The sequence below is a fragment of the Podarcis muralis genome, chromosome 2 (genome assembly GCF_964188315.1).
Source record: "Podarcis muralis chromosome 2, rPodMur119.hap1.1, whole genome shotgun sequence".
Classification (NCBI taxonomy): Eukaryota; Metazoa; Chordata; class Lepidosauria; order Squamata; family Lacertidae; genus Podarcis; species Podarcis muralis.
The window spans coordinates 106,301,182-106,326,622 of record NC_135656.1 but is presented as its reverse complement, the minus strand read 5'-3'; the positions used below and the strand labels follow the sequence as shown (position 1 = coordinate 106,326,622).

Sequence of the window (25,441 nt, the reverse complement as noted above, 5' to 3'; positions counted from 1 at the left end):
TCCTTCCAACTGCAAGAGTTTGCAAGCTTCTCTTCAACGCTCTTTCAGGGACTGATCCAGGGGCGGCTGCCGCTGCTGTTTTGCGAGCACCCGTCCTTTTTTTGCAGCTCTGCAGATTTCTAACGAAACCAGCAGGGGGAGAACAGCGGCGCAATTGCAAGCAGTTCTCCAAGGTCAACATTCGCGCTGTTTGAAATATATGTTTACGCTGACATGGCTTTGCTTGCTCCCGACCACAGAAAGAAAAGCAAGAGATCCAGGGGCTTGGAGAGAGTAGGGGGGGCAGGACCCAGTAGCTTTCCTTTAGAGGCACAATGCGCTCCAGAGAGAAGCCTCCCCAGATTCCGCTAGGCGCTCCGATGGAGTCCCACCGCTTGCAGCGCGCAAAGCCGGACGAGGCGAGCAAAGGGGTGTGCGGGAAGCCGCCGCCGCCGCCGGGAATCCTTCCTTTTCCTGTCTGCAAAGGCAGGGTGGATCCATTGCTTGCAGCAGAGCAGCCGCCGCCGCCTCCGCCTCTCCGCTTGGCCTATTGGCTCGCTGGCGCAGCTGCTTCCACCTCTCCCTGGAAGGAGCCACTCGGTGGGTTGGGGGCCGTGACGCCTCGAGGCGGGATTGGCCATGCCAAGTGTCCGAAAGAGATCCTTGCAAGTCCCGGCCAAAGCTCCGCCCACGACGTTACTACTGACTAACAACTGTTCATGTGAACACTCGCTGGTGCAAAAGGTTCCATCTTGGCTTTCTTCTGGTGCCTTCCTCTTCCATGCAAGCTGTGGGCTCTTTCCCTCCAGCTGTGGCTTGCTGGGTCTCCTGAGGGAAGTTTGGCACTTCTCAGGTAGTGGGGGCACCTGGAGCTGCCTGGAGTCCAGTGCTGATAAACCTGGGCTGGCTAGGCCAAAGCAGGCATGCCACATACGCCGCGCCAGCGCTTGCAGCCCCGCGCCCCGGTTTGGTCAGAGATGGAGACGCGGAACTTCCTGGCCCTCTGGGGCGAGCTGCTGATTCTCAGGTGGATCGAAAACCGGCCCCCCAACAGCGACATCTACGAGGACCTCTCGGCCCAGATGATCGCCAGGGGTCACGAGCGCAACGCCTCGCAGTGTCGCAACCGGGCCCGGGACCTGAAGCGCAGCTACCGGAGAGCCAAGGACGCGCAGGTGTGCGCCGGCGCCGAGCCGGTTTCCTGCCGCTACTTCCGAGAGCTGGACCGGATGTTTGGCGGAGAAATGGACGGCGTGGCGAACCGGAGCCTGCCGAGCATGGACGGGTCTGCCCGGGTGGTGGTGAAAACGGAAGAGGCGGAGGACATGGAGGCGCAGGTCTCCGAAGAGGAGGGCAACCAGATGACGCCGCCAAACACGCTCTCGAGCATGGACACGGACACCGAAACGGAACCGAACCTCGGGGTCTCGCGAGAGCTGGTGGCCGGCGACCCGGATGTGATTGAAACCAAAATAGGGGAGGAGTGCCCCAGTGACAAATCTCTGCCTTTATACGGGCAACCGGTGGCTGGCCCCAGCGAAGATGGGCACCATTCTCTGGCTGGTGAGCAAATGTTGTGTTGCTGCGGTGGCCTTTCTGTGGGTGCTCATGGCTGTTTGGCCGGCGAGGCGTCAACCGGCTGTGGGAACCGACAAGAACAATTCTGGGCTCTTGTGGGGTAGGGTGGCATGACCTGAATTCCCCCTGTTTAGAGACCCGAATTAGATGTGCCTTGCCAGAGAGGAACTGACGTGAAATTTAGTCTCGGAAGTGGAGCCTGCGTAAGGTTGGATGCTATGCAAACCGTCCCAGTTAGCCGGGAATGCCATATGGTGCTGTGTGTCTAGGTCTGGCCAATTTTGGTCAGAATGTGAGAGGGAGGGGGCCTGGGAAGCTCTGAAAGAGCCTGGGAGGAGGTTGCTTAGATTTTCATCCCTGCAGCCAATCAGCATTCATTCCGGGCGAGGGCAGCTCCACCCTGGCAAATTGATTGGATGATGGGATAAGCTGGCAGGCAGGCAAGAAAAAGGAAGCAAGGGGTATAGGAAGGACAGAAAATGGAGGCGGGAGGGAAAGTGTCTGTGGGGCGGGTTTGGCTGGCTGAGAGGGTGGGGAAAGGCTCTCAGAAAGGGAGAAGCTCAGTGGGCTTGATTCCACAGGTGATATGATATCAGCTATGCTACCAATGACATTGAATATTGACAGCAGATGTATTATGACGCTTGGTGGCATTATAAACCCTTCCAAGCAAAATTGCCGCTGTGGCTTAGATGCGATTTTATTGAGAGCATTTGCAACCTTCCCTTCACCTCAGTGGATCCCAGGACAGGGTATGAGATGCAGATTCCATAAGATCACATTCGAAACAGCTGTAAATCGGAAGCGCAAACCATAGAGCAGGCTCCCTAGCACAGCCCTGAATCACTGAAAATGCCTGGGCAAACAGTGTTTCAGCACCAGGTGTACCACTACAAAGACAGCCTTTTCTTGTGTTGCCACCTAATGCACACCCACCAGTGGCACACGGCAGCATACAACTAGGGTTATTCATAGAATCATAGAGTTGGGATAGACCACAAGGGCCATCGAGTCCAACCCCCTGCCAAGCAGGAAACACCATCAGAGCACTCCTGACATATGGTTGTCAAGCCTCTGCTTAAAGACCTCCAAAGAAGGAGACTCCACCACACTCCTGGGCAGCAAATTCCACTGTCGAACAGCTCTTACTTCGTTTTATTATTTTTCTATTTTTATATCCCACCTGTCCTGGAACTCAAGGCAAGCGCATATGTGCTTCATACTGCTCTGTGGGACATTGTCAGTCTGGGCCCTGGCATCCAGGAACAAGGGGATGGAATGGGGCCTCCTCCTGACAATGTTAAAGATCAGCACAAGAAACTGGCTCTTTATTGAATGTTTATCCCATTCTTCCTCCAAGGAATTCAGTACATAGCTCTCTCCTACATACCATGTCGTCCTTAGAACAGACATGTGATGGATGCAGCTTAGGATGAGGGGCAGTGACTTGCCCAAGGCCACTCAGCGAGCATTGTGACTGAGGGGAACTTGAACCCGGGTCTCTTTGGCTCTAGTGAGGCCCTCGATAACACAGGGGTGGGGAATGTGTTTTGGCCCAGCGGGCCAAACCACCTGCCAGTCATCTTATAACCCCTGCACCCAGCCCCAGTGCTAGCTTGCTCTACATTTTGCAAAGCTTCAGGCTTCTGTAAATCCCTGCTCCCCTGATTAACCCAAAGGGAAAGAGGGAATCTGGAGTCCCAGCCACCTGCTATTCTCTGCCCTAGGGGGACGCGGGTGGCGCTGTGGGTAAAACCTCAGCGCCTAGGACTTGCCGATCGCATGGTCGGCGGTTCGAATCCCCGCGGCGGGGTGCGCTCCCGTCGTTCGGTCCCAGCGCCTGCCAACCTAGCAGTTCGAAAGCACCCCCGGGTGCAAGTAGATAAATAGGGACCGCTTACCAGCGGGAAGGTAAACGGCGTTCCGTGTGCTGCGCTGGCTCGCCAGATGCAGCTTGTCACACTGGCCACGTGACCCGGAAGTGTCTGCGGACAGCGCTGGCTCCCGGCCTATAGAGTGAGATGAGCGCACAACCCTAGAGTCTGGCAAGACTGGCCCGAACGGGCAGGGGTACCTTTACCTTATTCTCTGCCCTTTGCAGCCGTGCCAGCTGGGGATGAGCAATTAGTAAAAAAAAACCTTTGCAATCACCAGAGATTACAATTTGCTTCCCCTCTCCCTTCAGGCAGAGGCAGGCGCGACAACTCCCTGGGGCGCCCCCTGACGACAGCAGAGAGGATGGCGTCCATGCGGGAGAGGAAGAGGCGGTCCCACGAAGAAATGATGCACGAGATCATGACCGACTACCGGCGGACCTGGGAGACGATGGAGGCGCTTCACGAGAGGGGCGAGATCAGCGCCGGGGAGTTCCGTGAGGCGATGCTGAGGGAGATGCTTCTGGACAGAGAGGCCCGGACACGCGAGGCCCAGCTAGACCGCGAAGCCAGGGCAAGGGAGGCCCAGCTGGATAGAGAGGCGAGGGCCAGGGACAGCCATCTGGAGAGGGAGATTAGGATTAAGGAGCTCAACATGATTGAGGCGGAGCTTCGGCGCACAAGGGATATCCTCCACCCCATGGTTGACGCCGTGGTGTCCGTCGCGGAGGTCCTGCGTTCGACAAGCAGTATACAACGGCAGCCTCGCCAGGCACAGCAGAGTGGAGGGGGTAACTTCTTGGAATTGGAGGATAGCAAATAATTATCCCCCCCCCTTTTGTGAGGGGTGGGCATTAGTATATATAGTTACCGTGCTGGGCAGAAAGGAGGGGGTAGTAAGGAGGGGGGGAACTGTTGCAACCCTGGAAGCCAAGACCCACTTTTGGGGCAAGTACTCTCCGGTGGGAGAGCCTCAGCAGAGATTTAACATGTCAAAACCCTTTCAAATGAATTCCAAAATGTCCCTTCTTAATAGTTCTCTCCAAAGTATCTCGCTTCCCTAGCACAAAGATCAATCATACATTTAGTAAGTTATAAACTGGTTTACTTACAAAATTCTTCAAAGGTCAGATTCATGTGCTTTTCCATACAGCAATAAAAACAAAGTTGCAAAGGCAGTAAAATGTTGCTTGGTTACAAAATGGCAAAAAGTTCCTAAGTAATTGCTATATAAAAAAACACTAGTTTCAGACTCCATTCTTGTCTGAAGCAAAAGAGGCTGGTTAAAACCATACACAGCTGAGCACCCAGCTCAGGCCTCCTCACACATGGGGTGAGAGAATGGCTCCGTCAGGAAGGTTTAAACACTAAAAGCAAGTCAGTTTATTCTAATAAATTATTATTTATGCCCCGCCCGTCTGTCTGGGTTTCCCCAGCCACTCTGGGTTGCTCCCAACAGGATATTAAGAACACAGTAAAACATCAAACATTAAAAACTTCCCTAAACAGGGCTGCCTTCAGATGTCTTCTAAAAGACAGATAGTGAGTGTATTTCCTTGACATCTGATGGGAGGGCGTTCCACAGGGCGGGCGCCACTACCAAGAAGGCCCTCTGCCTGGTTCCGTGTAACCTCGCTTCTTGCAATGAGGGAACGCCAGAAGGCGCTCGGAGCTGGATCTCAGTTTCTGGGCAGAACAATGGAGGTGAAGATGCTCTTTCAGGTATACTGGGCTGAGGCCGTTTAGGCCACTTTAAAGGTCAGCACCAACACTTTGAATTGCTCTCTGAAATGTACTGTGGGATGTTTCCTCTAGTGTGGTAGCGACAAGCTCAGCCAAATTTTGCCTCCCTTCCGCTACTTGCATCTGTCCACAAGATAGAGAAATCATGTAATTCTGTGTGGGTTTTGTTTTTGTTTTTTTAAAAGCCTAGAAAAAGGGTTAACTTGTTGCTCCGAATCTTCACTTTTCCTACAGCCGAGTTAAAGGCCTGGGGCCTCGTGGTATCTATGGGGATCTCTCTCTCTTGGTTCTGTACCAAGAGCAAATCACTGGAATGCAAAATACATTCAGGTATCCCCAAGCTGGACCTTTATGTGTCTGTGTTATTTGTCGCTCGTTCCTTTACCAAGTAATGGGGATGGACCTAGAGGGAAGAAGTCTTGCCTTCCAGCCTTGATTGTCTGCTTCCCAGAGGCAAAAGACACTGTTGCAGTATTCCTTTTATAGGGGCAGGGTCTGTCTCTCTCCCCCCATCCACCCCACATGTCACCTGTGGCTTTCCTCAGACTAATAATGATGTTTGAATGTGTGGGTTGGTGTGATACTGTACAGCTGTGAGAAATGGGGTGGTCTGAAAGCAGAGTTGTGCCATTGCGCCCTGAAGCTGCCAGAGCAGGGGTAGCTTTCCTGTGGCCGCCCAGATGTTGTAGGACTCCCAAATCCCATCAGCCCCAGCGAGCATAAGCAGTGATCAGAGGTGTAGTTCGGCAACATCTGCAGAGCTACAGGTGATATCCTTAAAAGCTCATTTACAGTGGTACCTTGGTTCCCAAACTTAATCCTTTCCGGAAGTCCGTTCCAAAACCAAAGCGTTCCAAAACCAAGGCGCGCTTTCCCATAGAGAGTAATGCAAAATGGATTCATCTGTTCCAGCCTTTTAAAAACAACCCCTAAAGCAGCAAATTAACGTGAATTTTACTATCTAGCGAGACTGTTGATCCATAAAATGAAAGCAATAAACAATGAACAGTGGTACCTCAGGTTAAGTACTTAATTCCTTCCGGAGGTCCATTCTTAACCTCAAACTGTTCTTAACCTGAGGTACCACTTTAGGTAATGGGGCCTCCCGCTGCCGCTGCACAATTTCTGTTCTCATCCTGAAGCAAAGTTCTTAACCCGAGGTACTATTTCTGGGTTAGCGGAGTCTGTAACCTGAAGCGTATGTAACCTGAGGCGTATGTAACCCGAGGTACCACTGTACTGAAAACAAAAACGCAAAAGCCATGAAAACAAAAACGCAAAAGAAATAGCAAAAACAGACAGACCTCAGCGCAGCACTCGAAGCGGAAGCGTGGCACTCAAAACGGAGCATGGTCAGCTTCCGAAAAAAGTTCGCAAACCGGAACACTTACTTCCTGGTTTGCAGTGTTTGGGTTCTAAGTTGTTTGAGTACCAAGGCATTTGAGAACCAAGGTACCACTGTATTCCCTTTGCACTCCTGCCACAGTAAGTCCCAATTATTGCAGTGGGAACGGGGCACATATTATTAACTTGAAATTGAAGCCCATGGAGGCTTTGGAAGTAATGGGTGGATGGTGCCCTAAGATTTCTATCCATCCCTTAATGCTATGGAGATGGACTTGGCAGTGCACAGTATTCATGCCTCAATAAATCTCAAGAAGCCACAGGAGGGATGATGAGCAGCACTCCTTACGGGTGACCTTGGGAGGCAGTCAGCACCGTGCATAGATTTTTGCTCCTCTCTGCAACTAGCTGAAACAGAATCAGTGGTGCATAATAATAATATATTCTTGCTGAGATCGCTCAGCCTGTAGAGCATGAGACTCAAGCCCCATATCGGACAAAAGAGCCTTGTGGTCCCTTTCCAACTCTAGAATTCTGATTCTGGGTATGTTTGCTTGATTTATAAAGGCAAAGGAATGCCGCTTTTCTTGGCCCAAGACTGTTGATTCTTACATCTTTTTCTTTTTAGGCAAAGCTGTGTGCATTCGGTCTCCCAAGTGGGGTGGATAAAAGCATGGGGTGCAGAGGGAGGAAGTGTTTAAAAGGAAGTGGCGGGCAGTCCACTTTCACGGTCTGTTTCAGGGCGTTATTTCCAAGGGTGTAGGAAATGTTTCACATCTGTGGGATCAGTCGCACATGCAGCATTTGGTACAAGAAGTCGGCAGTGCAAGAATTTCAGCTTTAAAACCATCTTTTAAAAAAACAACAACCCAGGTGTCTGGCTCTTTAAATGGTGGTTGCCTAGTTTTGAGGGCTTGCTAGAATTCTCCTTCATTAAGGGGCATGGTTTTAATCCTTTGGAGGGTGCCTTGGCCTTGATTTCCCCCTGCTCCTCTGTGGTTTTCCAGTTCCACTTAACTCTCCCCCTCCCTTCTGATTCATCCCCATTTTAAATAAATAAATAATCAATCAATCAATCAATCAATTCTACTTAAAACTGTATGAACTGGATTTGGATGGTAGAATGTGAATTCCTTACGGTGTGTGCATTTGGATTATATATATATCCTTTCGCGCATATGCATGCAGAATACTTGCCACTCACAAAATTTGCCCTAGAAAGGCAAACTCCAATGATTGGCCCTCTGCTGCAACATGTGCCACGCAGTATTCTGTTGAAGAGCTACATGTTTTGAATGGCATTCTTGTACAGTAATTTCAGTGGGCTTAGCCCACAGGTAAGAAGAAACGGAGAACAATTTGAAATTTACTGTATAGGGTCTTGATTTATTATTTTTTTAAAAAAAGCGTCCAGAGAATTACTCCTAAATATGTGTGCATTAAGTTCATAGATGAAATTGACTTCCTTACCACCATTCCCACAGCATACCCATTGTGAATTTAAATCACGATGCATTCAAATGACTATCTGCATGGAGTCTCTGTATTTACAACGCATGGGCTTGCCTGAGGATTGAACCCAGGACGTTTCTCACCCAAAGTGAGAACTGTGGCTTTAGTCCAGGAGTGGGGATCTTTTTTTTCCTGCCAAGGGCTGCACATGCGGGTGGCAGGTGGGGCCACAGCCAAATGTGAGTGAGACGACCCCATCTCTCTCTCTTCTCCATTTTGGCATTGGGCTGGATCACAAGAGCTGAACAGTTCTGGCATCTGGCATAAAAACAGCGGTCACCCCCAAAAAACACGTTCTCACCATCCTCCTCAAAGACAGGAATATTTTAAACATTTGTTCTCCAGCTGCATCTCTGCCTAAGGGGCAGAGACAGGATTTTGGTCTTTGCACGGCAGTTAAGTTTCTCATTGTGGTTCCCATCGGAGTACACCTGAAAGCCGTTACGGGGTGGAACAAGGCAGAGAAAAGCACATTCCTTCTCATTCCAAAGCACAGGGGCAGATGTACCTACCTGTAATGCCCCCATCACGCTGCTGCAGTGACAAGGTTATGTTCTGCGATGTTGCTGTTGGTTTGCTCCTCCCTAAGCGCTTACGTAGTGCGCTTCAAAAAGGCAACGGTTAAGAGAGGCAAGCATCCTGCTTCCTCCCCTGTAGCCAACCTTGCGCACTTAGTCCCTATGGTTGTCTCTGTCTGCTGTGTTTCAGATTCTATTTACAAACCTGAGCTCCGACAGAAGAGGATTTTTATTTCCCCGCATCGTCTCTTGCGGGCTTACGCAGTTTGCTTACCAATTACTGCAAGTTTCCCCAATCTGGTGCCTTCTAGTTGTTTTGGACTGCGCCCCAAGCTTGGGGTAAGGACAAACCAATACCAATTACTGCAAGTTTCCCCAATCTGGTGCCTTCTAGTTGTTTTGGACTGCGCCCCAAGCTTTGGGTAAGGACAAACAAGGCCAACTGAACTGACCATCTCTGTTGTCTTGACTCCTGAGCAGAGTTGGGCAGGAATCTCTCTCACATTAAAGAGAGGGAGAGAATCTGAAAATCTCTGCTTCAGGATCCTGCTTTAGCTGAACTTTCTATACCCCAAGTTTCTAGTTGGGTTCACAACTGGATCGCTACAAAGTTCAAGGTGTTGTTATAACATACAGAAGGGGATGGAGAACTGCTGGGGGAATTGTATAATTATTAATAATAATAATAATAATAATAATAATAATAACAACAACTCTGGGCAGCTCCCAATAGAATATTAAAAACACGGTAAAACATCAGACATTAAAAACTTCCCTAAACAGGGCTGCCTTCAGATGTCTTCTAAAAGTGAAGATAGTTGTTTATTTCCTTGACATCTGATGGGAGAGCGTTCCACAGGGCGGGCGCCACCACCGAGAAGGCCCTCTGCCTGTATAGCTTTGCCTGGTTGAAGGGACACTTAAATAGCAAGGAATCTTTGTGACCTTCCAAGAAATGTTTGCCATTTCCAAGTCTTAACTGCACCTCTTTTTATTTTTGCAGCTGGGATCGGGTGGAGGCAGGGCAGGGTTCTTCATATCTGTTAGGAGAATCGCAATCTCCTTTAGAACCCTGTGTACATCTCCAAAGCTGAATTTGTAACATGCCAAAACAATGCAAAACAAAACAAGGAGTTTGATATAGAAGCAAATTCTCTAGAAAAATTCTCAGTAACAAACATGTGCAGAAAGAACAAGGTGTGCAAATTAAGTGCACTTCGGGGAAAAGACTGTCCATTTTTTGGTTGCAGAATTTATTCTGATTGCGGAAAATGTTGAAGTTGCAGAATTCCTTTGCCGCTTTGCTTGTTGTTAGTATGCAGGAAAGTCTCTGCACGTCGCATTCTTGGGAATCCCATCACCAAAGCTGGAGAAGAGCTCCTCTCGGCTTCAGGAAATCTAGCGCTTCAGGGCAACCCCTCGTATGTGTCCTGCCTCATGCCTCAGGCGGCTGGATTTGTAGCTGAAGCTCTTCCCGCATTTGCTACACAGATAGGGTCTCTCTCCCGTGTGGATCCTCTGGTGTCTCACGAGGTCTCCGCTCCGGAAAAAACCTTTCTCGCAGTTCATGCAGTCGTACGGCCGTGGTGCTCCGCAGCGCCCAAGAAAGACCGGGTTTCCTCTGACGCCCTCTACGGCTTTGAGCGCTGCCTCTTTGAGGTGCTTCCTCTGGTGCCTCGCCAGGTGGGAGCTGACGTTGAATCTTTTCCTGCACAAGGGGCACTCGTACGGCTTCTCTCCCGTGTGAATCCGGTGGTGGCGAATCAGAGCCGACTTGAAGTTGAAGCTTTTCCCGCACTCGGGGCAGCCGTAGGGCTTTTCTCCCGTGTGGCTCCTCCGGTGGTGAATGAAGTGCGAGATCTGAGTGAACCTTTTCCCGCAGTCCAAACACGTGTAGGGTTTCTCCCCCGTGTGGATCCTCTGGTGCTGAGTGAGGTGGCTGCTCTCCATGAAGCTTTTCCCACACTCTCGACATTGGTAGGGCTTCTCGCCCGTGTGGAATTTCTGGTGCCTTTTGAAGGCGTTTTGATTGGAGAGCCCTTTCCCGCAATCGGGGCACTTCCAAAGGCTCTGGCTCTCGTCTGCCTTGCGTCTCGGATGCTTCCGGCTGTTCTGCCCGCAGACGGCGTGTGCGTTCCTACTTCCCCCTTGGTCCTGATGGACTCCGGGTCCTTTCCAAGTCTTAAAACCTTGGCAGCACTCAGCGAATCTCTCCACATTTATTCGCCTCACCGATCTACAAGGCAAGCAGCTCTTCAAAGTCTCTCCCGGCTCAGGATTCTGCAGTGTCGTCACCCTGGAAACTTCCCGATGAGAATTCTGCTTCATGTTGTTACTCAGCCTGAGGACTGCAGGGGAAAAGTGAAAGCTTTAGAGAAGATACTGCCCTAACCCAGGGCTGGGGAACCTGTAGCTCTCCAGAAAAAAAGCCACTAGCTTTTTTAAAAGGTAAATTCACAGAGGATGGTCTGCCAATGACCCATTAGTCATGACAGCTAAAGCAGTGCTTCTCAAAACTTTTTTGAGAACCACTGCTTTTGGAAATAAACATTTGCTTGCACCTCACTGAATTTTTTTTATTGATAAGAAATGCAGTGGCAAACAAAAAGAAACAACTCCTAAAGGTAAAGGTAAAGGTAAAGGGACCCCTGACCATTAGGTCCACTCATGGCCGACTCTGGGGTTGCGGCGCTCATCTCGCTTTATTGGCCGAGGGAACCGGCGTACAGGGTCATGTGGCCAGCATGACTAAGCCACTTCTGGCGAACCAGAGCAGCGTGCGGAAACGCCGTTTACCTTCCCACCAGAGCGGTACCTATTTATCTACTTGCACTTTGACGTGCTTTCGAACTGCTAGGTTGGCAGGAGCAGGGACCAAGCAACAGGAGCTCACCCCGTTGCGGGGATTCAAACCGTTGACCTTCTGATTGGCAAGTCCTAGGCTCTGTGGTTTAACCCACAGCGCCATCAGCTCCTAGCAGTGCTTTATTTATAGCATAGAAAGCAACTCAATATTATGATCATGGGGTGTCCAGAAAGTATAAAACAATGCAGCTACGTAAAAACACAGATCATTGCCAAAATAACCCTAACCCTGTGTATACAAACTCAATGTGAAGTGTGAGCTTGCAGTATCACTTGATGGTCTTGGCACTCGTTTTGAAAAGAGATCCATATTCTACAAACAACAAAAAAATATTTTGGGACTATAATAGACTGAAATGTTTAAATGTTTCTTTGACTGTCCTTGACTCTTCCCACCACATTTGCCATCCTCTCCTGCCTTTGAGAACTACTGGCCTAAAGCATGGATTGGAATTACCCTGCTGCATAAAACTACTTAGTTTCTATGATTACGTATGTGGCCCGTCCTCCTGCGAGGTAGGCGGGGGTGAGAGAACTCGATTGCCTCAAATCTGCCCAGTTAATTTCATCAGTGAATGGGGAGGGGGGATCTGAACCTGAGTTCCCCCAAGTCCTAGTCCGTGTCCTAAGATGTTGCCAGTCAGAGCAAGAGAGGTGGGATTTCTGTTATCCATTACCAGCGAGGCCAGCGTCACATACACAAGAGTGCGGCCTGATCACAACACTGGTAAGGACCAGTTAACGGGGAACCCTTAAAGGGCTGAGGAAGGCAAAAACCACCACCCCTTAAATCAACTCACCCAACCAGGGTCTCTTCCATTTGAGGGGTTCTAGGGATTCCTCCACCCAGGGCTCCTCTTTGCGCTCTATTTTGCAGATGAGCTCCGGTTTGATGGACAGGTGCCCTGTTGTGGGAGCAGAGGACAGCAACTTTACTCATAACTCGTTTCTTACATTTATGTACCAGCTGAGGGTGGCGTGCCAGGGTCCCCTCCTCCCCATTCCATCCTCACAGCAGCCCTGCAGTGGGGGTATTGGCTGACCTAAGGTCACCCAGGGGGCTTCGTGACTGAGTGGGGAATCTCAGACCAACACTCTAGCCACTGTACCACACTAGGATACCGCACCTCCCTTACAAATACGTTGTCCAAGTACAATGGCAGAAAATTGTTCCTATCCCTTATACACCCAGCAGGTCACTGTGCTCTGCAGAAGAGTGTCTCTTCCAAGCCGCCACAGAAACACATGCCACCAAAACCTCAGAGCAGGGACTTTGCCGTGGCTGCCCCTGATCTATGGAACAGCATCCCTCTTGTGATGTTGACAGGCACCTCCTAGCTGTACTTTCCTGAAACATCTGAAGACTCCCACCCTCTGCTTTTCCAGCTCTAGTGACACAAAGTCTCTACTTTGTATCATTTTGAAAACAATTTCTAGCTGATTTCTATGACTTATTTGTAAGTTGCCTTGAGATGCACGTGGAAAGAGATTCATAAAATAAATAAACAAGAAGTAGTAATACCCATTACACGTTTGTAAGAACTCAGACTAAGCCAAGTATGCAGGCTGGGCGGATTCAGTGGGGTGGCAACTATTCTGGGGGGCGTGCTGCTGGAGGGAAGGGGGGGGCACTGCTGCTCACTCACACATCCAGCCAGGAAGCCAATCGCCAGAGATGCGTTTTTTCGTTTCCCTTTCGTGGTTGGGTTAGGGAAGCAGCAGCAGAAAACCACAAACACACCAGCTGCATTTTCCTGGGATTCAAGAAGGGCTGGCAGGGTGCACGAATTGGGTTGCCCACAGATTGGAGTGATTACGGCTCTTGGCTATGATGGCTATGTTCCTTTTGAATATGGGTTGCAGGGAATTGAGCCAGTGTGGTGCACGAGTGGTTAGAGTGCTGGACTAGGACTTGGAAGACTGAGGTTTGGGTTCCCACTCGGCCAGGGGGCTCGCTGCGTGACCTAGAGGCAGCGGCTGCCTCTCAGCCTAGCCTGCCTCGCAGTGTTGTTGTGGGGATTAAAGGGGTTGGGGGGGTGGAGAACCACAGGGCCACCTTGAGCTCCTTGGAGAAAAAGAAGGGAAATAAATGCTAATAAAATTGCAAATGGGGAGAGTTGCTGCTGTTGCACTGCTTGCAGGCGTCCCATCGGGGCATCTGGTGACAACAGGATGGTGGCCCCTTTGGCCTTAACTGGCAGTACAAGCTTTTCTGATGCTCTTATGTGGGCACCAAGTTGAGGAAATGCTGGTTCAAACGAAACGTTTCAGACTGGTGCCTGTACTACAATTTGCAGATGGCAAAACCTTACGTTTGCCTCCAAGGTCAGTTCAACAAAGAGGTGCTCTCCCCTCTGCAAACCTTGACACCAGCATTATTTCTCTGCTGCTTCCAGACTCTCTGAAACACCACAGGACATACACACACAAGCAAGGGAGATCCTTACCCAGAGAGGTGACCGCTTCATAGTTGTCCACCATCACAGCCTGGTAGAGGTCCTTCTGCCATTTGGCTAGCTCCGCCCACTCTGCCAGGGAGAAATATACAGCCACGTCCTCAAACATCACCTGCAGCAAAGAGAAAGCAACTCTCAAATGGAGTTCCGGATGGCTCCACCAGCTCTCTGCCAGAGGCTGTGATGGCGACAGTCCCTAAGGGCCTCATCCCTTCCAACTCTACAATTCTGTGACTGTTGCACCAAGAACCTGCTTGAGAGTTTCCCATAAGGCCACTGTGAGAACCAGATGCTGGCCAAGATGGGCCCTTGGCTTGAACGCAACCAGAATGTTAGAACACAACCCCCTGTTGAATTTAAATTCAACACTGTAAATAAGTTGTGATGGATGTCATAATGGAATACTGAATGGTATAGTTTCTGTAAAACATGCAGGGATTTATGATATGTAAAATGAACCATGGAAAGAGAAGAAGGGAAGTCACTGATATCTTAAGGATGTAAATATTAGTACAGTGGTACCTCAGGTTAAGTACTTAATTCATTCCGGAGGTCCGTACTTAACGTGAAACTGTTCTTATCCTAAAGCACCACTTTAGTTAATGGGGCCTTCCACTGCCGCCGCACCGCTGGAGCACAATTTCTGTTCTCATCCTGAAGCAAATTTCTTAACCCGAGGTACTATTTCTGGGTTAGCAGAGTCTGTAACCTGAAGCGTATGTAATCCAAGGTAGCACTGTACAGTACTTTAAATTGTAAAACAGAAAATTTAACATATGTATACAAAAAAGAGAGAGAACACAGCCCCCCTTCCAACAATGCTCTAAAAGATCTAATCCATGCCCGCCCACCCGCCCACTCCTGTGCCATTAACAGCAGCTTGGCAGGCGGGCATTCAGCAGGTGCAGCGGCTTTCCTGCATGGAAATAGAGCGGAAAGCCACCAAGTTTCCATAAGCCTTGTGAAGCTGTGGAAAACCGCAGAAGCCGTTTTTTAAGGGAAAGTGGGTCAACCCTTCCCCCCCCTTCGAAAAAATAAGCTGGAGGAACGAGTGGGAAGGAGAGGGAAGAAAGGAGGAAGAAGAGGTGGTGGGAAAGCTTCGCCTGTTTGTTTTCTGCCTGCCGCCTGTTTGTATGGTTCATATATCCGCATCCGCACATGCTCTGCTGAACAACCACGTGGGGGACGGACTTTCCTGAACTCTTTGTGGGAGTTCGCTCACTTTCAAGCCGGCTGCAGTTGCTCCCATTCCTCCGGGAGTTAAGGACGCCATCTCCATCCTTCTGGGTCCAGCAGGAGCCGCTTCCTCCTCTGAGCATGCGCAGGACGAGCAAGAACCAAGGCGGCGTCATCCGAGGCCGGGGGGGGGGGCACCCGGGGAAACTCCGCATCACGCAACTGCGCTTGACCACGGAAGCTCAGTGCTGGCGAAGACGACGAAAGGGGAAAGCGGGGCAGCCACTTCCGCCGCTCTTTTCCCCGACTCCTGTGCTCCCTCTGGTGGCGCCACCAGGGAAGCTCCGAGATATTTTCCTTTCTAAATAACAAGACGACTCAGGAATTCTAGGTGCCGAAATCCCAAAGGGAACAGATAAAACTATTTATACATGCGACCACGGCTGCGCAGATCATAGCTGTCAACTTTCAGATTTGAAAATAAGGGATCAGCAGCCTCACCTGTCCCGGGGACCGTCTACGGGATATCTAACAATCCGGGATAGCAGCGGGAAGCAGTGGGAAACGGCACTGGAATAAGGGAATTTCCCGCAAAAAAAGGGAAGGTTGCCAGCTATGGCGCAGATGTTATTGGCCCAGAGATGGAATGAAGTCCCTACCAGAGAAGAAATGCAGATCAAGTCGATGGACTATGCCGAAATGGCCAAAAGAATTAGAGATCAGCAAGACCAAAATTTTAATAAGGAATGGGGAGAATTTATAACTTATTCTAAAAACAACTGTAAACAGTTAAACTCGTTAGTAGGATGGAATATCACTCCCAGTTTAATGGTGAATTTTTGACACAATTGTTACAGGAAAAATCTTAGGGCTCCCTTGGACAAAAATAAAGCACCAACCAGAGCAAATTGAAGCAAATCAGCAGCCTGTAGGCCTGGTCTTTATTGAAGAAAGACTGTCGCGACAGGGTGTTCCCCTCACTTGCAGGTGAGAGGAAAGACCCAGAAAAATAGTGTGCAAGGTCTTATAAAAACTTTTGAAATTCCCCTCCTCTAGGTCAAGCCCATCCCCAGAAACATCATGCATACATTACAGAAAGGAGGGGTTGAGGGAGGAGTTGGTGGTAACCTGAGTATCTTGTCACCTGGCTGGTTCCTCCTTTCCCCCCTCCCCATGAGTCACTTCCAGGAGACAAAGGGGAGTTTGCAGTTTCCTGCCCCCTGAGGGAAGATCTGATCATTGTCCTTTGTTTCAGTCCATGCTGAATCCACTCCCATATGCAAGTTCTTTGTGGTCTTGATTGTCTTCTGTCTGGGATCATCTGGGCAGGGCTCCTGCAGATGTGCTGAGACAGTGAAGGGATTTTGGCTGACCAGGGTCAAACCCCCCTCCCCTTTTGTTAGTTCTTGTCATATGGAGTAAAATAAAAATGGAACAGTGCAAATCCAATGTATGGTTGATTTTTCTATGAATTTATAACAGAAATGTGGCGTATGTAGTGTGTGAGTGTGTGTGTGTGAAGTTTGTACAAGCAGAATGATTGGGGTGGGGGGGGTTCCTGCTACACAATGGAGAGGTAAAAGATTTTGGATTATCCTTAGAGGTGCAGGAGGAAATGATGAACAAGAGGACCCACAAAGGGGAGGAGGGAAGTCCACAAGATTCCCTGGAATCTTGTTTTTATGTTGTAAATTGGACATGTGACTGTAAACTTTTGAAAAACCAAATAAATTTTAAACAAACCAAACAAGAAGGCTCTGGCAGATAAGGTTGCCATATTTTGAAGAGCTATAAAGAGGACACATTTACCGGCTTCCACTTTTAGCTATGGGATCACTATGACTCTCTTTTAAAATACCCCTACTATACGTAGGCTGTAGAAACTGCAATATATCGCTAGTAGCAACGCTCTTAACTTTCAGCAACAAAATAACAACGCTGTGTATGTAGACCGTCCTGTATCAACAAGGCTCTTTTTATGATCTGCTCTGCTGGAAAAGTCTAACGTACGAGGCAACAGGAAGCAATCTCCAAAATTCTGCTTGTGCTGTTGGATCTTTGATGGTTCCTTCACACATCCATGTGATGCTGCCTTCATGAAGTTTTGCCTGGTGGCAGAAGTGGCAGGGGGCAGGGGGAGTAAAAAAAATCCGAGGATGCAACCAATATCTATTGTGAAAATAGAATACAAAATAAGGCGATTGGTCATTGCACACACTCCATTTATTGCAAGCAGGCGGGGTGATTACAGGCAGTGTCTATGCTTCAGATACAGAAATGTAACCGTTCATAGCCCTATTCAGAAGTTGAACAAACGTGAGAAAGAGAGAGGGGAACCATCAGCCAGCCCTGGCCTCCGTAAGTAAGTTGGTAAGTTGCTGGCATCTGAAGGGACAGTGCAAACATGCAGGGAGGCAGCCTTCACACACATACACACAGGCTTCCATGCAATCAGGAATCCTACACAACTAGGATTCCTGATAGTGTAGCCCCCTTTGTTCATGCAGGCAAAGGCTGCCTGCTTGCACTTCTTTGCACTTTGCATGTGGGCCCCACGGGTGAGGCTCATCAGCACAGCCCTGCTCCCACCTCCCAAGTTTGCCCAAAGTGCAAGGGAAACTTCCAAATAGAGTTTATATATTATAACAAACCAACTTGAGAGACTACAGTACTGTAATATGCACTAGTAAATGTACAGTGGTGCCTCGCAAGACGAAAAGAATCCGTTCCGCGAGTCTCTTCGTCTTGCGGTTTTTTTCGTCTTGCGAAGCAAGCCCATTAGCGGCTTAGCGGGCTTAGCGGATCAGCTGATTAGCGGCTTAGCGATCAGCTGTTAAGCGGCTTAGCGGATCAGCTGATAAGCGGCTTAGTGATCAGCTGATAAGCGGCTTAGCAGCTTAGCGGATCAGCTGTTAAGCGGCTTAGCGGCTTGGGAAAAAGGGGGGGGAGGAAAAAAACCCTGCAGGAACTCGCAAGACATTTTCGTCTTGCGAAGCAAGCCCATAGGAAATTTGTTTTGCGAAGCACCTCCCTTTCGTCTAGCGGGTTTTCCGTCTTGCGAGGCATTTGTCTTGCGGGGCACCACTGTATATACAGCAACATGCTGTATATAGATGTTGGGTTTCCCCCCAGTTAAGTTACAACAGTCTCTTATAACAAAATATTGATAAATACTGTTTTATTTATTAAAATAGTTACTTCCCCCAGCTTTCGGTTCTTCACATGGGCATCGGGGCAGTTCACAGCATCAGTTAACACAAACGACAATCTGCAAATTAAAAAAAACAAAACACCTATACAACAACAAAAGCCTGGTATTAAAAGGCACAGTGGAACAAAATGTTTCCCTTTTGTAAAAATGTCGAGAGACTAAGAATGAGGGGGGCCAACAGGGCCTTTTTGGCAAGGTGTTCCACAAACTAGGTGCCAGAACCGAAAAGTCCTTGCCTCATGTGCCAGCCAGTCAGAGTTGGGACAAGAAGCAGAGCATCTGAGGGCAACTGCAGTGGGTGGGTGGGCTCAGGGGGCAGATGGCCCTTCAGATCCCAAACGATTTTTAATGGCATTTGTAGAGTAACCAACACTTTTGAGTTTTGCTCACAAACAAACCGGTAACTGAACAATGTACAGTCATACTTCATGTTGCGTCTGCTTCAGGTTGCATTTTTTCGGGTTGCAGACTGCCGAAACCTGGAAGTACGGGACTGGGTTACTTCCGGGTTTTGGCAGTCGTGGATGCACAGAAGCGCCAAATCGCAACCTGCGCGTGTGCAGACGCGCAGGCATGGGTTGCAAATGCTGCAGGTTGCGAACATGCATCCCGCATGGATCACATTCGCAACCCAAGCGTCCACTGTAGTTATACACTCTAAAGCAGCGGTTCTCAACCTGTGGGTCCCCAGATGTTGTTGGACTACAACTCCCATCATCCCTGAGCTCTGGCCTTGCTAGCTAGGGTGATGGGAGTTGTAGTTCAACAACATCTGGAGAGCCACAGGTTGAGAAAGGCTGCTCTTAAGAAATAGGGCCCCAAGTCACAAGCTTGGCTGCTGCGGCCAGCCCCATAAGGCAGCCCCATGCAGAGTACATTGCAGTAATCCAATCTAGAGGATCCAACATCACATCTGACTCTTTTTTTTTTTCACTTAAGAAGCCCTCTTCCCAAAGTTGCCTCCACTTGCAGGCTGAACAGGTAAAGAGAGAGAGAGAATGTGCCTTGTGACATTCCACACTTTACTGGCCCATCAGCCCTGCATTCAGTGTAACATCTGAAAAGGGGATCTGCTCACACACAGCTGTACACAGGTAGGATCCCTTTTTTAGGCACGGAAAACAGAGCCAGCAAGTAAGATTCACTCTCCTTCCTACACTGATGCAAATTTCTGAAACAGGCTGCAGATTCCACACCAACTAAGAAGCATACCTTGACAGGCCAATATAAAATGTTTAACAGGTGGTTTTAAATACTTTCCTATAGCAGTTGATCAATAAATCCTCTAGCTTTAAGTCTAAGGGTTTTTTCACTTCAGAAAAGTGGAGGAGGGAGAGAGATTAATGTTGGATTTTTAATACTGGGTTTCAGCAGTAACTATCTTCTTGTTGAATGCCTAGATTTCTCTCTCTCTCCCTTCAGTCCTCCTTCTCAGTGCACTGCTGTTGATCTGTAGCAAAAAGAAAGGCTGCTCTCATCGAATGTGCAGTTTATACACACCTGTATAAATTCACCTTCAAAATTCTAATAAAACCATGCCACTGCCACACGGCACACACCTTAAGGAATACTGGCGGTGCCTCATTACCTGCAAGCTACTGCTTAGAGACCAGTGTTCTAGATCAGGGTTTCCCAAATGCGGGTCTCCAGCTGTTTTTGGACTACAACTCCCATCATCCCCAGCTAGCAGGGCCAGGAGTCAGAGACGATGGGAACTGTAGTCCAAAAACTGCTAGAGACAAAAGTTTGGGAAACCCTGTTCTAGATCCTTTTTAGAGGTGGAATTATAGTCCTGTCAATAGAATTGCAGAGCTGGAAACGCTATCAAGTCCAACCCCTGTGCAGGAACCACAGCTAAATAGAAGGCATACTGTACTTTTCCGTGTATAAGACAAGAGTTTTTACTCAAAAAGAATGTTAAAAATTGGACTTTGTCTTATACACAGATAGTGCAGAGGGCGGACGGGTGATTTGTCTCAGCTGCGAGCAGCAGCTTGTCACCGGTGATTGGGTGGGTGATTCGTGTCTGCGGCAAGGGCTGCTTCGGATTGGCTGTTGCTGCGTCAGTTGGGTGGGTGATTGGTGGCTGCGGCAAGGGGTGTTTCAGATTGGCTTCTGCTGTGCCAATTGGGCGGCCGATTGCTGGCTGCTGGTGGCGGGCGGGCAGACGCTTGTTAGCTTTGGTGATGCGTGCGATTCTCAGCATTTTTGAGTCGGGCGAGTGATTTTCTGCATTCCCCCCCCCCCAAAAAAAAAGCTCAACAACTCTGGGCCATCTCCCCCCATTTTCTTAAAATGTAGTCCCCCAAAATAGGGGGCGTGTTGTGTTATGCACGGAAACATATGGTATCTGCCGCCAGCTAGTCAGAGCTTTTGCCCGGCATGGACTCTCTGGTGTGAAATAAGGTGTGATTTCTGATTGAAACTCTTCCCACACTCGGAGCACTCATAAGGCTTCTCCCCCGTGTGCAGCCGCTGGTGTATGACGAGGCCCGAGTTGAAGCTGAAGCTCTTCCCGCAATCCCGGCACGAGTAGGGCTTGCGCCCCGTGTGGACGCCTCGGTGCGAAACGAGGTGCGAGCGCTGGTTGAAGCTCTTCCCGCAGTCTGAGCATTCGTACGGCTTCTCCCCGGTGTGGATGCGCTGGTGGATGACCAGGCCCGAGTTGTAGCTGAAGCTCTTCCCGCAGTCCAGGCACTTGAAGGACTTCTCCCCCACGTGGGTCCTCTGGTGCGACAGCAGGTGGGATTTCTGGCTGAAGCTCTTCTCGCACCCGGGGCACTGGTACGGCTTCTCCCCGGTGTGGATGCGCTGGTGGATCACCAGGCCCGAGTTGTAGCTGAAGCTCTTCCCGCAGGCAAAGCACTTGAAGGGCTTCTCTCCGGTGTGGGTGCCGCGGTGGGAGGTCAGGTGCGAGCGCTGATTGAAGCTCTTTTCGCAATCGGGGCATTTGTAGGGTTTCTCCCCCGTGTGGATCCGCTGGTGGACCATGAGGCCCGAGTGGTTGCGGAAGGTTTTCTCGCAGACGATGCACAGGTACGGCTTCTCTCCCAGGCGGACGATTGAAGCCTTGCCGAGGCCCGAGTCCTGGCGGAAGTTCTCCCCCTGCTTGCCGCGCCTCCTCCCGCCTCCTCCAATGTGGATCAGCTGCTGGATCACTATTTGGTCAAGATTCCCGAAGCCCTGCTCCTTGCGTGGCAGAGCAGCTTCTTCTCGGCTTTTCTCAGCTCTCTCTCGCTTCTCTGGCAAGTCTCGGCCCCTGTTCTCTCTCTCCCGCTTGCAGCTGTGGGAGACCGTCTCTTCCGAGCCGCCCGCCAGCACCGCCGTCGTTCCGGGCTCTTCCTTCACGCATCTCTGTTCCTTCAGCTCAGCCGCCATCCCATCGCCTGTTGAGACAAACAGAGCTCAAAACCAGAAGCATTCTAGGTTTTTCAATCTCCTCTTCGGGGACTTTTAGAAAGTAGTCAAGGCAGATCAAACAGATCTCCACCTGCTTCCCCACATTTTTAAACCAGTAAACTTTGTTTACAGGGTTGTGCTGCTTTCAACTTTTTTAAAAAGTTGCCTCACACCGTTCTGATATTGAGTGAGAGGGAAGCATTTTCTAAATTTTGTGCTGTGAACTGCCCTGACATCTATTGGTATAGGGCAGTATAACAACAACAACAACAACAACAGCAACAAATAAACAGTCATAACTCATGTTACGTTTGCTTCATGTTGCCTTTTTTCAGGTTGCGTCCCGCAGCGACCCAGAAGTACCGGAAAGTGTTACTTCTGGGTTTCGCCGCTGGCACATGCATAGAAGTGCTAAATCGCGCTTTGCGCATGCGCACAAGCACCAAATCGTGCCGCACATCTGCGCAGATATGGCGCTTCAGGGTGCGGGCTTTTCATGTTGCGAACGGGCCTCTGGAACGGATCCCGTTCACAACCAGAGGTACCACTGTAATAATAATAATAATAATAATAATAAAATACACCAGTGTGGGTGAAAGGTGTGGAGAATAGACAATTGCCACAGAGCGTGGAGAGAGCAGAAGTACTGTATAACACATGCAAATATTTACCACAAGGCTACCAGCCTTGCCTGGCTGCACTGATCATGTACAGTGGTACCTCGGGTTACAAACACTTCAGGTTAGACTCCGCTAACCCAGAAATAGTACCTCGGGTTAAGAACTTTGCTTCAGGATGAGAACAGAAATCATGCGGCAGCAGCGGGAGGCCCCATTAGCTAAAGCGGTGTTTCAGGTTAAGAACAGTTTCAGGTTAAGAACGGACCTCCAGAACGAATTAAGTTCTTAACCCGAGGTAGCACTGTACATTGCACACAATAAACAACCTTTTGGGGTATCTAGATGCCAACCCAATCAGAGGTTTCGAGTGACATTGCTAACCGAATGCATCCCAAAGTGTCATCAAAAATTACATGAGTCCAATGCTTAACTCCACCTATTAAAAACGTCAGGTAACAAAAATACATTTGGGAAAGTTGAGTACACGGTAATGGTAGTAACCAATGACAGTTCTTACATTTTTACCCCTTAGATATTTTTATGCTGTTTTGTTTATTTAACCAGATACCACTTAAAAACAGCAAATGGCACCTCTAAGAGGTTATCAAACCTTAGCAACGTTTGTGCGTTTACTTCTAGGTAAAGTGGATCTTAGGGAGCTCAACTACTCATGTTGTGTGGCAGGATTTTCTGACTATTTAAAGACTTAAAAGCAGCAGCAGAGTGGGTGAGAGTACACCGTCCTAGGGGAAAGAGCTGAAAGCATTCCTCACAAACATACACATTATTTCCCCACTCATCCCAAAAGAGCAGTTTTGTTGCATCAGATAAAAGGATATTGTCTCCCAGAGTGGTTAAAAAAGATGCCTCAGTAAGACAAGGAAGGCTTGGAGCCAATAGCCCCCCTCTTCCTGCCACTTCCAAAAAAGGGGGGTATTCAGTGGCACAGCACCTCTGAACCTGAACAACAGCCACCTCTGCATCATCTTCAACACTCCTGGTCAGGGGTGGGGAACCTGTGGCCCTCCAGATGTTGATGAACTATGACTCCCATCATCCCTGACTACTGACTATGTTGGCTGGGGCTGATGGGAGTTAGAGTCCAACAACACCTGGATAGCTTCAGGTGGTTCCCCGTCCCTTCCCTAGGCACTGTGCAGAGATATTTTTTTAGCCAGAACTCACCTCTGGCACCTCTCAGGTGGGCGCCATTGCCATTCTAAGAGGACAAGGGAGAAGGGTGAGCTCCAGAACCTCTTTTTCTAGAAAAATAGCACTGTTTTGGTATCTGGAGGCAGTTTCATGTTTTATGGGGCACTGTAGATGGATCTGCGTGGGATCAGTATTTATCACGCTGAAGACGCTTAGAAAACGAAGAAGGCATGTGCATCCTTCAAACATCTAGTGAAGGAGATATGTGATGCAACTGCAACTGGCAGACAATTCCTTGCAGGCCTCCACAGGGTGACTGGGGAGATCTTGATCCATGCCTGCTGCTATGGACCTGAATAAATTTTAAAAAATGTAACCCATGGGTGGGCAAACTAAGGCCCAGGGGCAGGATCCAGCCCAATCACCTTCTAAATCCGGTCCATGGACGGTCCGGGAATCAGTGTGTTTTTACATGAGTAGAATGTGTATTTTTATTTAAAATGCATCTCTGGGTTATTTGTGGGGCCTGCCTGGTGTTTTTACATGAGTAGAATGTGTGCTTTTATTTAAAATGAATCTCTGGGTTATTTGTGGGTCATAGGAATTCGTTCATTTCCCCCCAAAAAATATAGTCCGGCCCCCCACAAGGTCTAAGGGACAGTAGACCAGCCCCCTGCTGAAAAAGTTTGCTGACCCCTGACGTAACCGTTTCACGAGCAGCCAGACCCCCACTACCATACAATTTAATCAGAGTTGTTGTTGTGTTGGGGAAGCGGGGGGGGGGGGAGTTATTGGGTCATTCTGATTTTTAGTATGTATTTCGTGTTTTTATGTTGTGTTTTTATGTTGTGAACCACCCCGAGACCTGCGGTATACAAATTTAATAAATAATAATAAAATATACATACACCCACACACATACAGTGGTACCTCTGGATGCGAACAGGATCCGTTCCAGAGCCTCGTTCGCATCCTGAAGCGAACGCAACACACGTCTGCACGTGCTGCAATTCGCCGCTTCCGTGCATGCGCGTGACATCATTTTGAGTGTCTGCACATGTGTGAGCGGCGAAACCCAGAAGTAACGCGCTCCGTTACTTCCGGGTCACCGCGGAGCGCAATCCAAAAACACTCAACCTGAAGCGTATTCAACCCAAGGTATGACTGTATACACACACACACGTATGAAAATAATGAATGAATGGTTGTGTGTGTCTTCTTTTCATGACCCCTGACCATTAGGTCCAGTCGTGGCCGACTCTGGGGTTGCGGCGCTCATCTCGCTTTATTGGCCGAGGGATCCGGCGTACAGCTTCCGGGTCATGTGGCCAGCATGACTAAGCTGCTTCTGGCGAACCAGAGCAGCGCACGGAAACGCTATTTACCTTCCCACCGGAGCGGTACCTATTTATCTACTTGCACTTTGGCGTGCTTTCGAACTGCTAGGTTGGCAGGAGCAGGGACCGAGCAACGAGAGCTCATCCCGTTGCAGGGATTCCAACCGCCGACTTTCTGACTTTCTGATCGTAGCAAAATCCAGTAGAACCTCCTACCAAAATCCAGTAGAATTTTAATTCAGCATATGCCAAATTAAATATACATTCCCCGGGGGGAGGGTCTTGAGGGGGGTTTGCCAATTCACACAGTTAACAACAAGCAATTATGGACTTCTTGGTATTGGAAAACGTTGATTTTAACAGGGCGCAGCGCCGGATAAAAGCCCACCCTGGAAGTGGGTGGGTGGTCCGCTTCAAAGCGTTACCTGCAAAGAGAGCAAGTCACTTCCTTGCCCTCCACCCCACGGACCACCTGAGCAGTTTCCAGCTGGCAGCGTTCGCCAAGCCCGGCGCGTTCTCTGAGGGCAGTCTTCACTCCGGTCCGGCGAGGAAGCGGGCTCGGCCTGGCGGTTCTCCGCTCCCTGCAGCCGCAGCGATGGCGGCCGCTCTGTTGATGATACTCCAGGAAGTTCGTCCGTCCTCCCAAACCAGCTGATCGGAGCTGGGGTGGAAAAAGA

General features: G+C 49.4%; 4 protein-coding genes across 6 annotated transcripts in view; 1 reads left to right on the top strand and 3 right to left on the bottom strand.

The window, feature by feature from the left end:
* The window catches only part of HDAC11 (histone deacetylase 11), a 32,067-nt gene extending 31,575 nt beyond the window's left edge, over window positions 1-492 (bottom strand). For both annotated transcript variants that reach the window (XM_028720009.2, XM_077920433.1), the window contains exon 1: window positions 372-492. The gene's annotated coding sequence lies outside the window, so the exon portion shown is untranslated. The remainder of the gene's footprint in view (window positions 1-371) is intronic.
* A 410-nt stretch (window positions 493-902) lies between these two features.
* On the top strand, window positions 903-7,116 carry LOC114592113 (uncharacterized). The gene is made up of 2 exons (XM_028720013.2): window positions 903-1,542; window positions 3,743-7,116. Exons 1-2 carry the CDS (start codon window positions 903-905, stop codon window positions 4,252-4,254), a joined length of 1,152 nt encoding a protein of 383 aa, XP_028575846.2. The 3' UTR covers window positions 4,255-7,116.
* An 805-nt stretch (window positions 7,117-7,921) lies between these two features.
* On the bottom strand, window positions 7,922-25,441 carry LOC144325826 (uncharacterized). Of its 2 annotated transcripts, XM_077920499.1 has the most exons (3): window positions 25,190-25,441; window positions 20,634-21,642; window positions 7,922-10,622 (listed from the first exon to the last, which is right to left on the bottom strand). In XM_077920499.1, the coding sequence occupies exons 2-3, from the start codon at window positions 21,632-21,634 to the stop codon at window positions 9,947-9,949; spliced, it is 1,677 nt and encodes a 558-aa protein (XP_077776625.1). In that variant the 5' UTR covers window positions 21,635-21,642; window positions 25,190-25,441; the 3' UTR covers window positions 7,922-9,946. The 2 variants fall into 2 exon arrangements, with proteins under 2 accessions (XP_077776625.1, XP_077776622.1); XM_077920496.1 differs by lacking the exon at window positions 7,922-10,622 and having other exon boundaries at window positions 17,247-21,642; window positions 25,237-25,437.
* Window positions 10,903-15,865, bottom strand: LOC114592108 (zinc finger protein 707-like). The gene is made up of 4 exons (XM_077920604.1): window positions 15,092-15,865; window positions 13,861-13,981; window positions 12,214-12,318; window positions 10,903-11,726 (listed from the first exon to the last, which is right to left on the bottom strand). The coding sequence occupies exons 1-4, from the start codon at window positions 15,146-15,148 to the stop codon at window positions 11,683-11,685; spliced, it is 327 nt and encodes a 108-aa protein (XP_077776730.1). The 5' UTR covers window positions 15,149-15,865; the 3' UTR covers window positions 10,903-11,682.

Coding starts and splice junctions, on each gene's coding strand:
- LOC114592113 (XM_028720013.2), top strand. CDS start 903: ATGCCACATACGCCGCGCCAGCGCTTGCAGCCCCGCGCCCCGGTTTGG. Junction 1,543..3,742: donor TGGGCACCATTCTCTGGCTG/GTGAGCAAATGT, acceptor CTCTCCCTTCAG/GCAGAGGCAGGCGCGACAAC.
- LOC114592108 (XM_077920604.1), bottom strand. CDS start 15,148: ATGGAGATGGCGTCCTTAACTCCCGGAGGAATGGGAGCAACTGCAGCC. Junction 13,982..15,091: donor CAACTGCAGCCGGCTTGAAA/GTGAGCGAACTC, acceptor TCTTTGCTGCAG/GTGATGTTTGAGGACGTGGC. Junction 12,319..13,860: donor TGAAGCGGTCACCTCTCTGG/GTAAGGATCTCC, acceptor CTCCCACAACAG/GGCACCTGTCCATCAAACCG.
- LOC144325826 (XM_077920499.1), bottom strand. CDS start 21,634: ATGGCGGCTGAGCTGAAGGAACAGAGATGCGTGAAGGAAGAGCCCGGA. Junction 10,623..20,633: donor CACCAGAGAGTCCATGCCGG/GCAAAAGCTCTG, acceptor GGCAGACGAGAG/CCAGAGCCTTTGGAAGTGCC.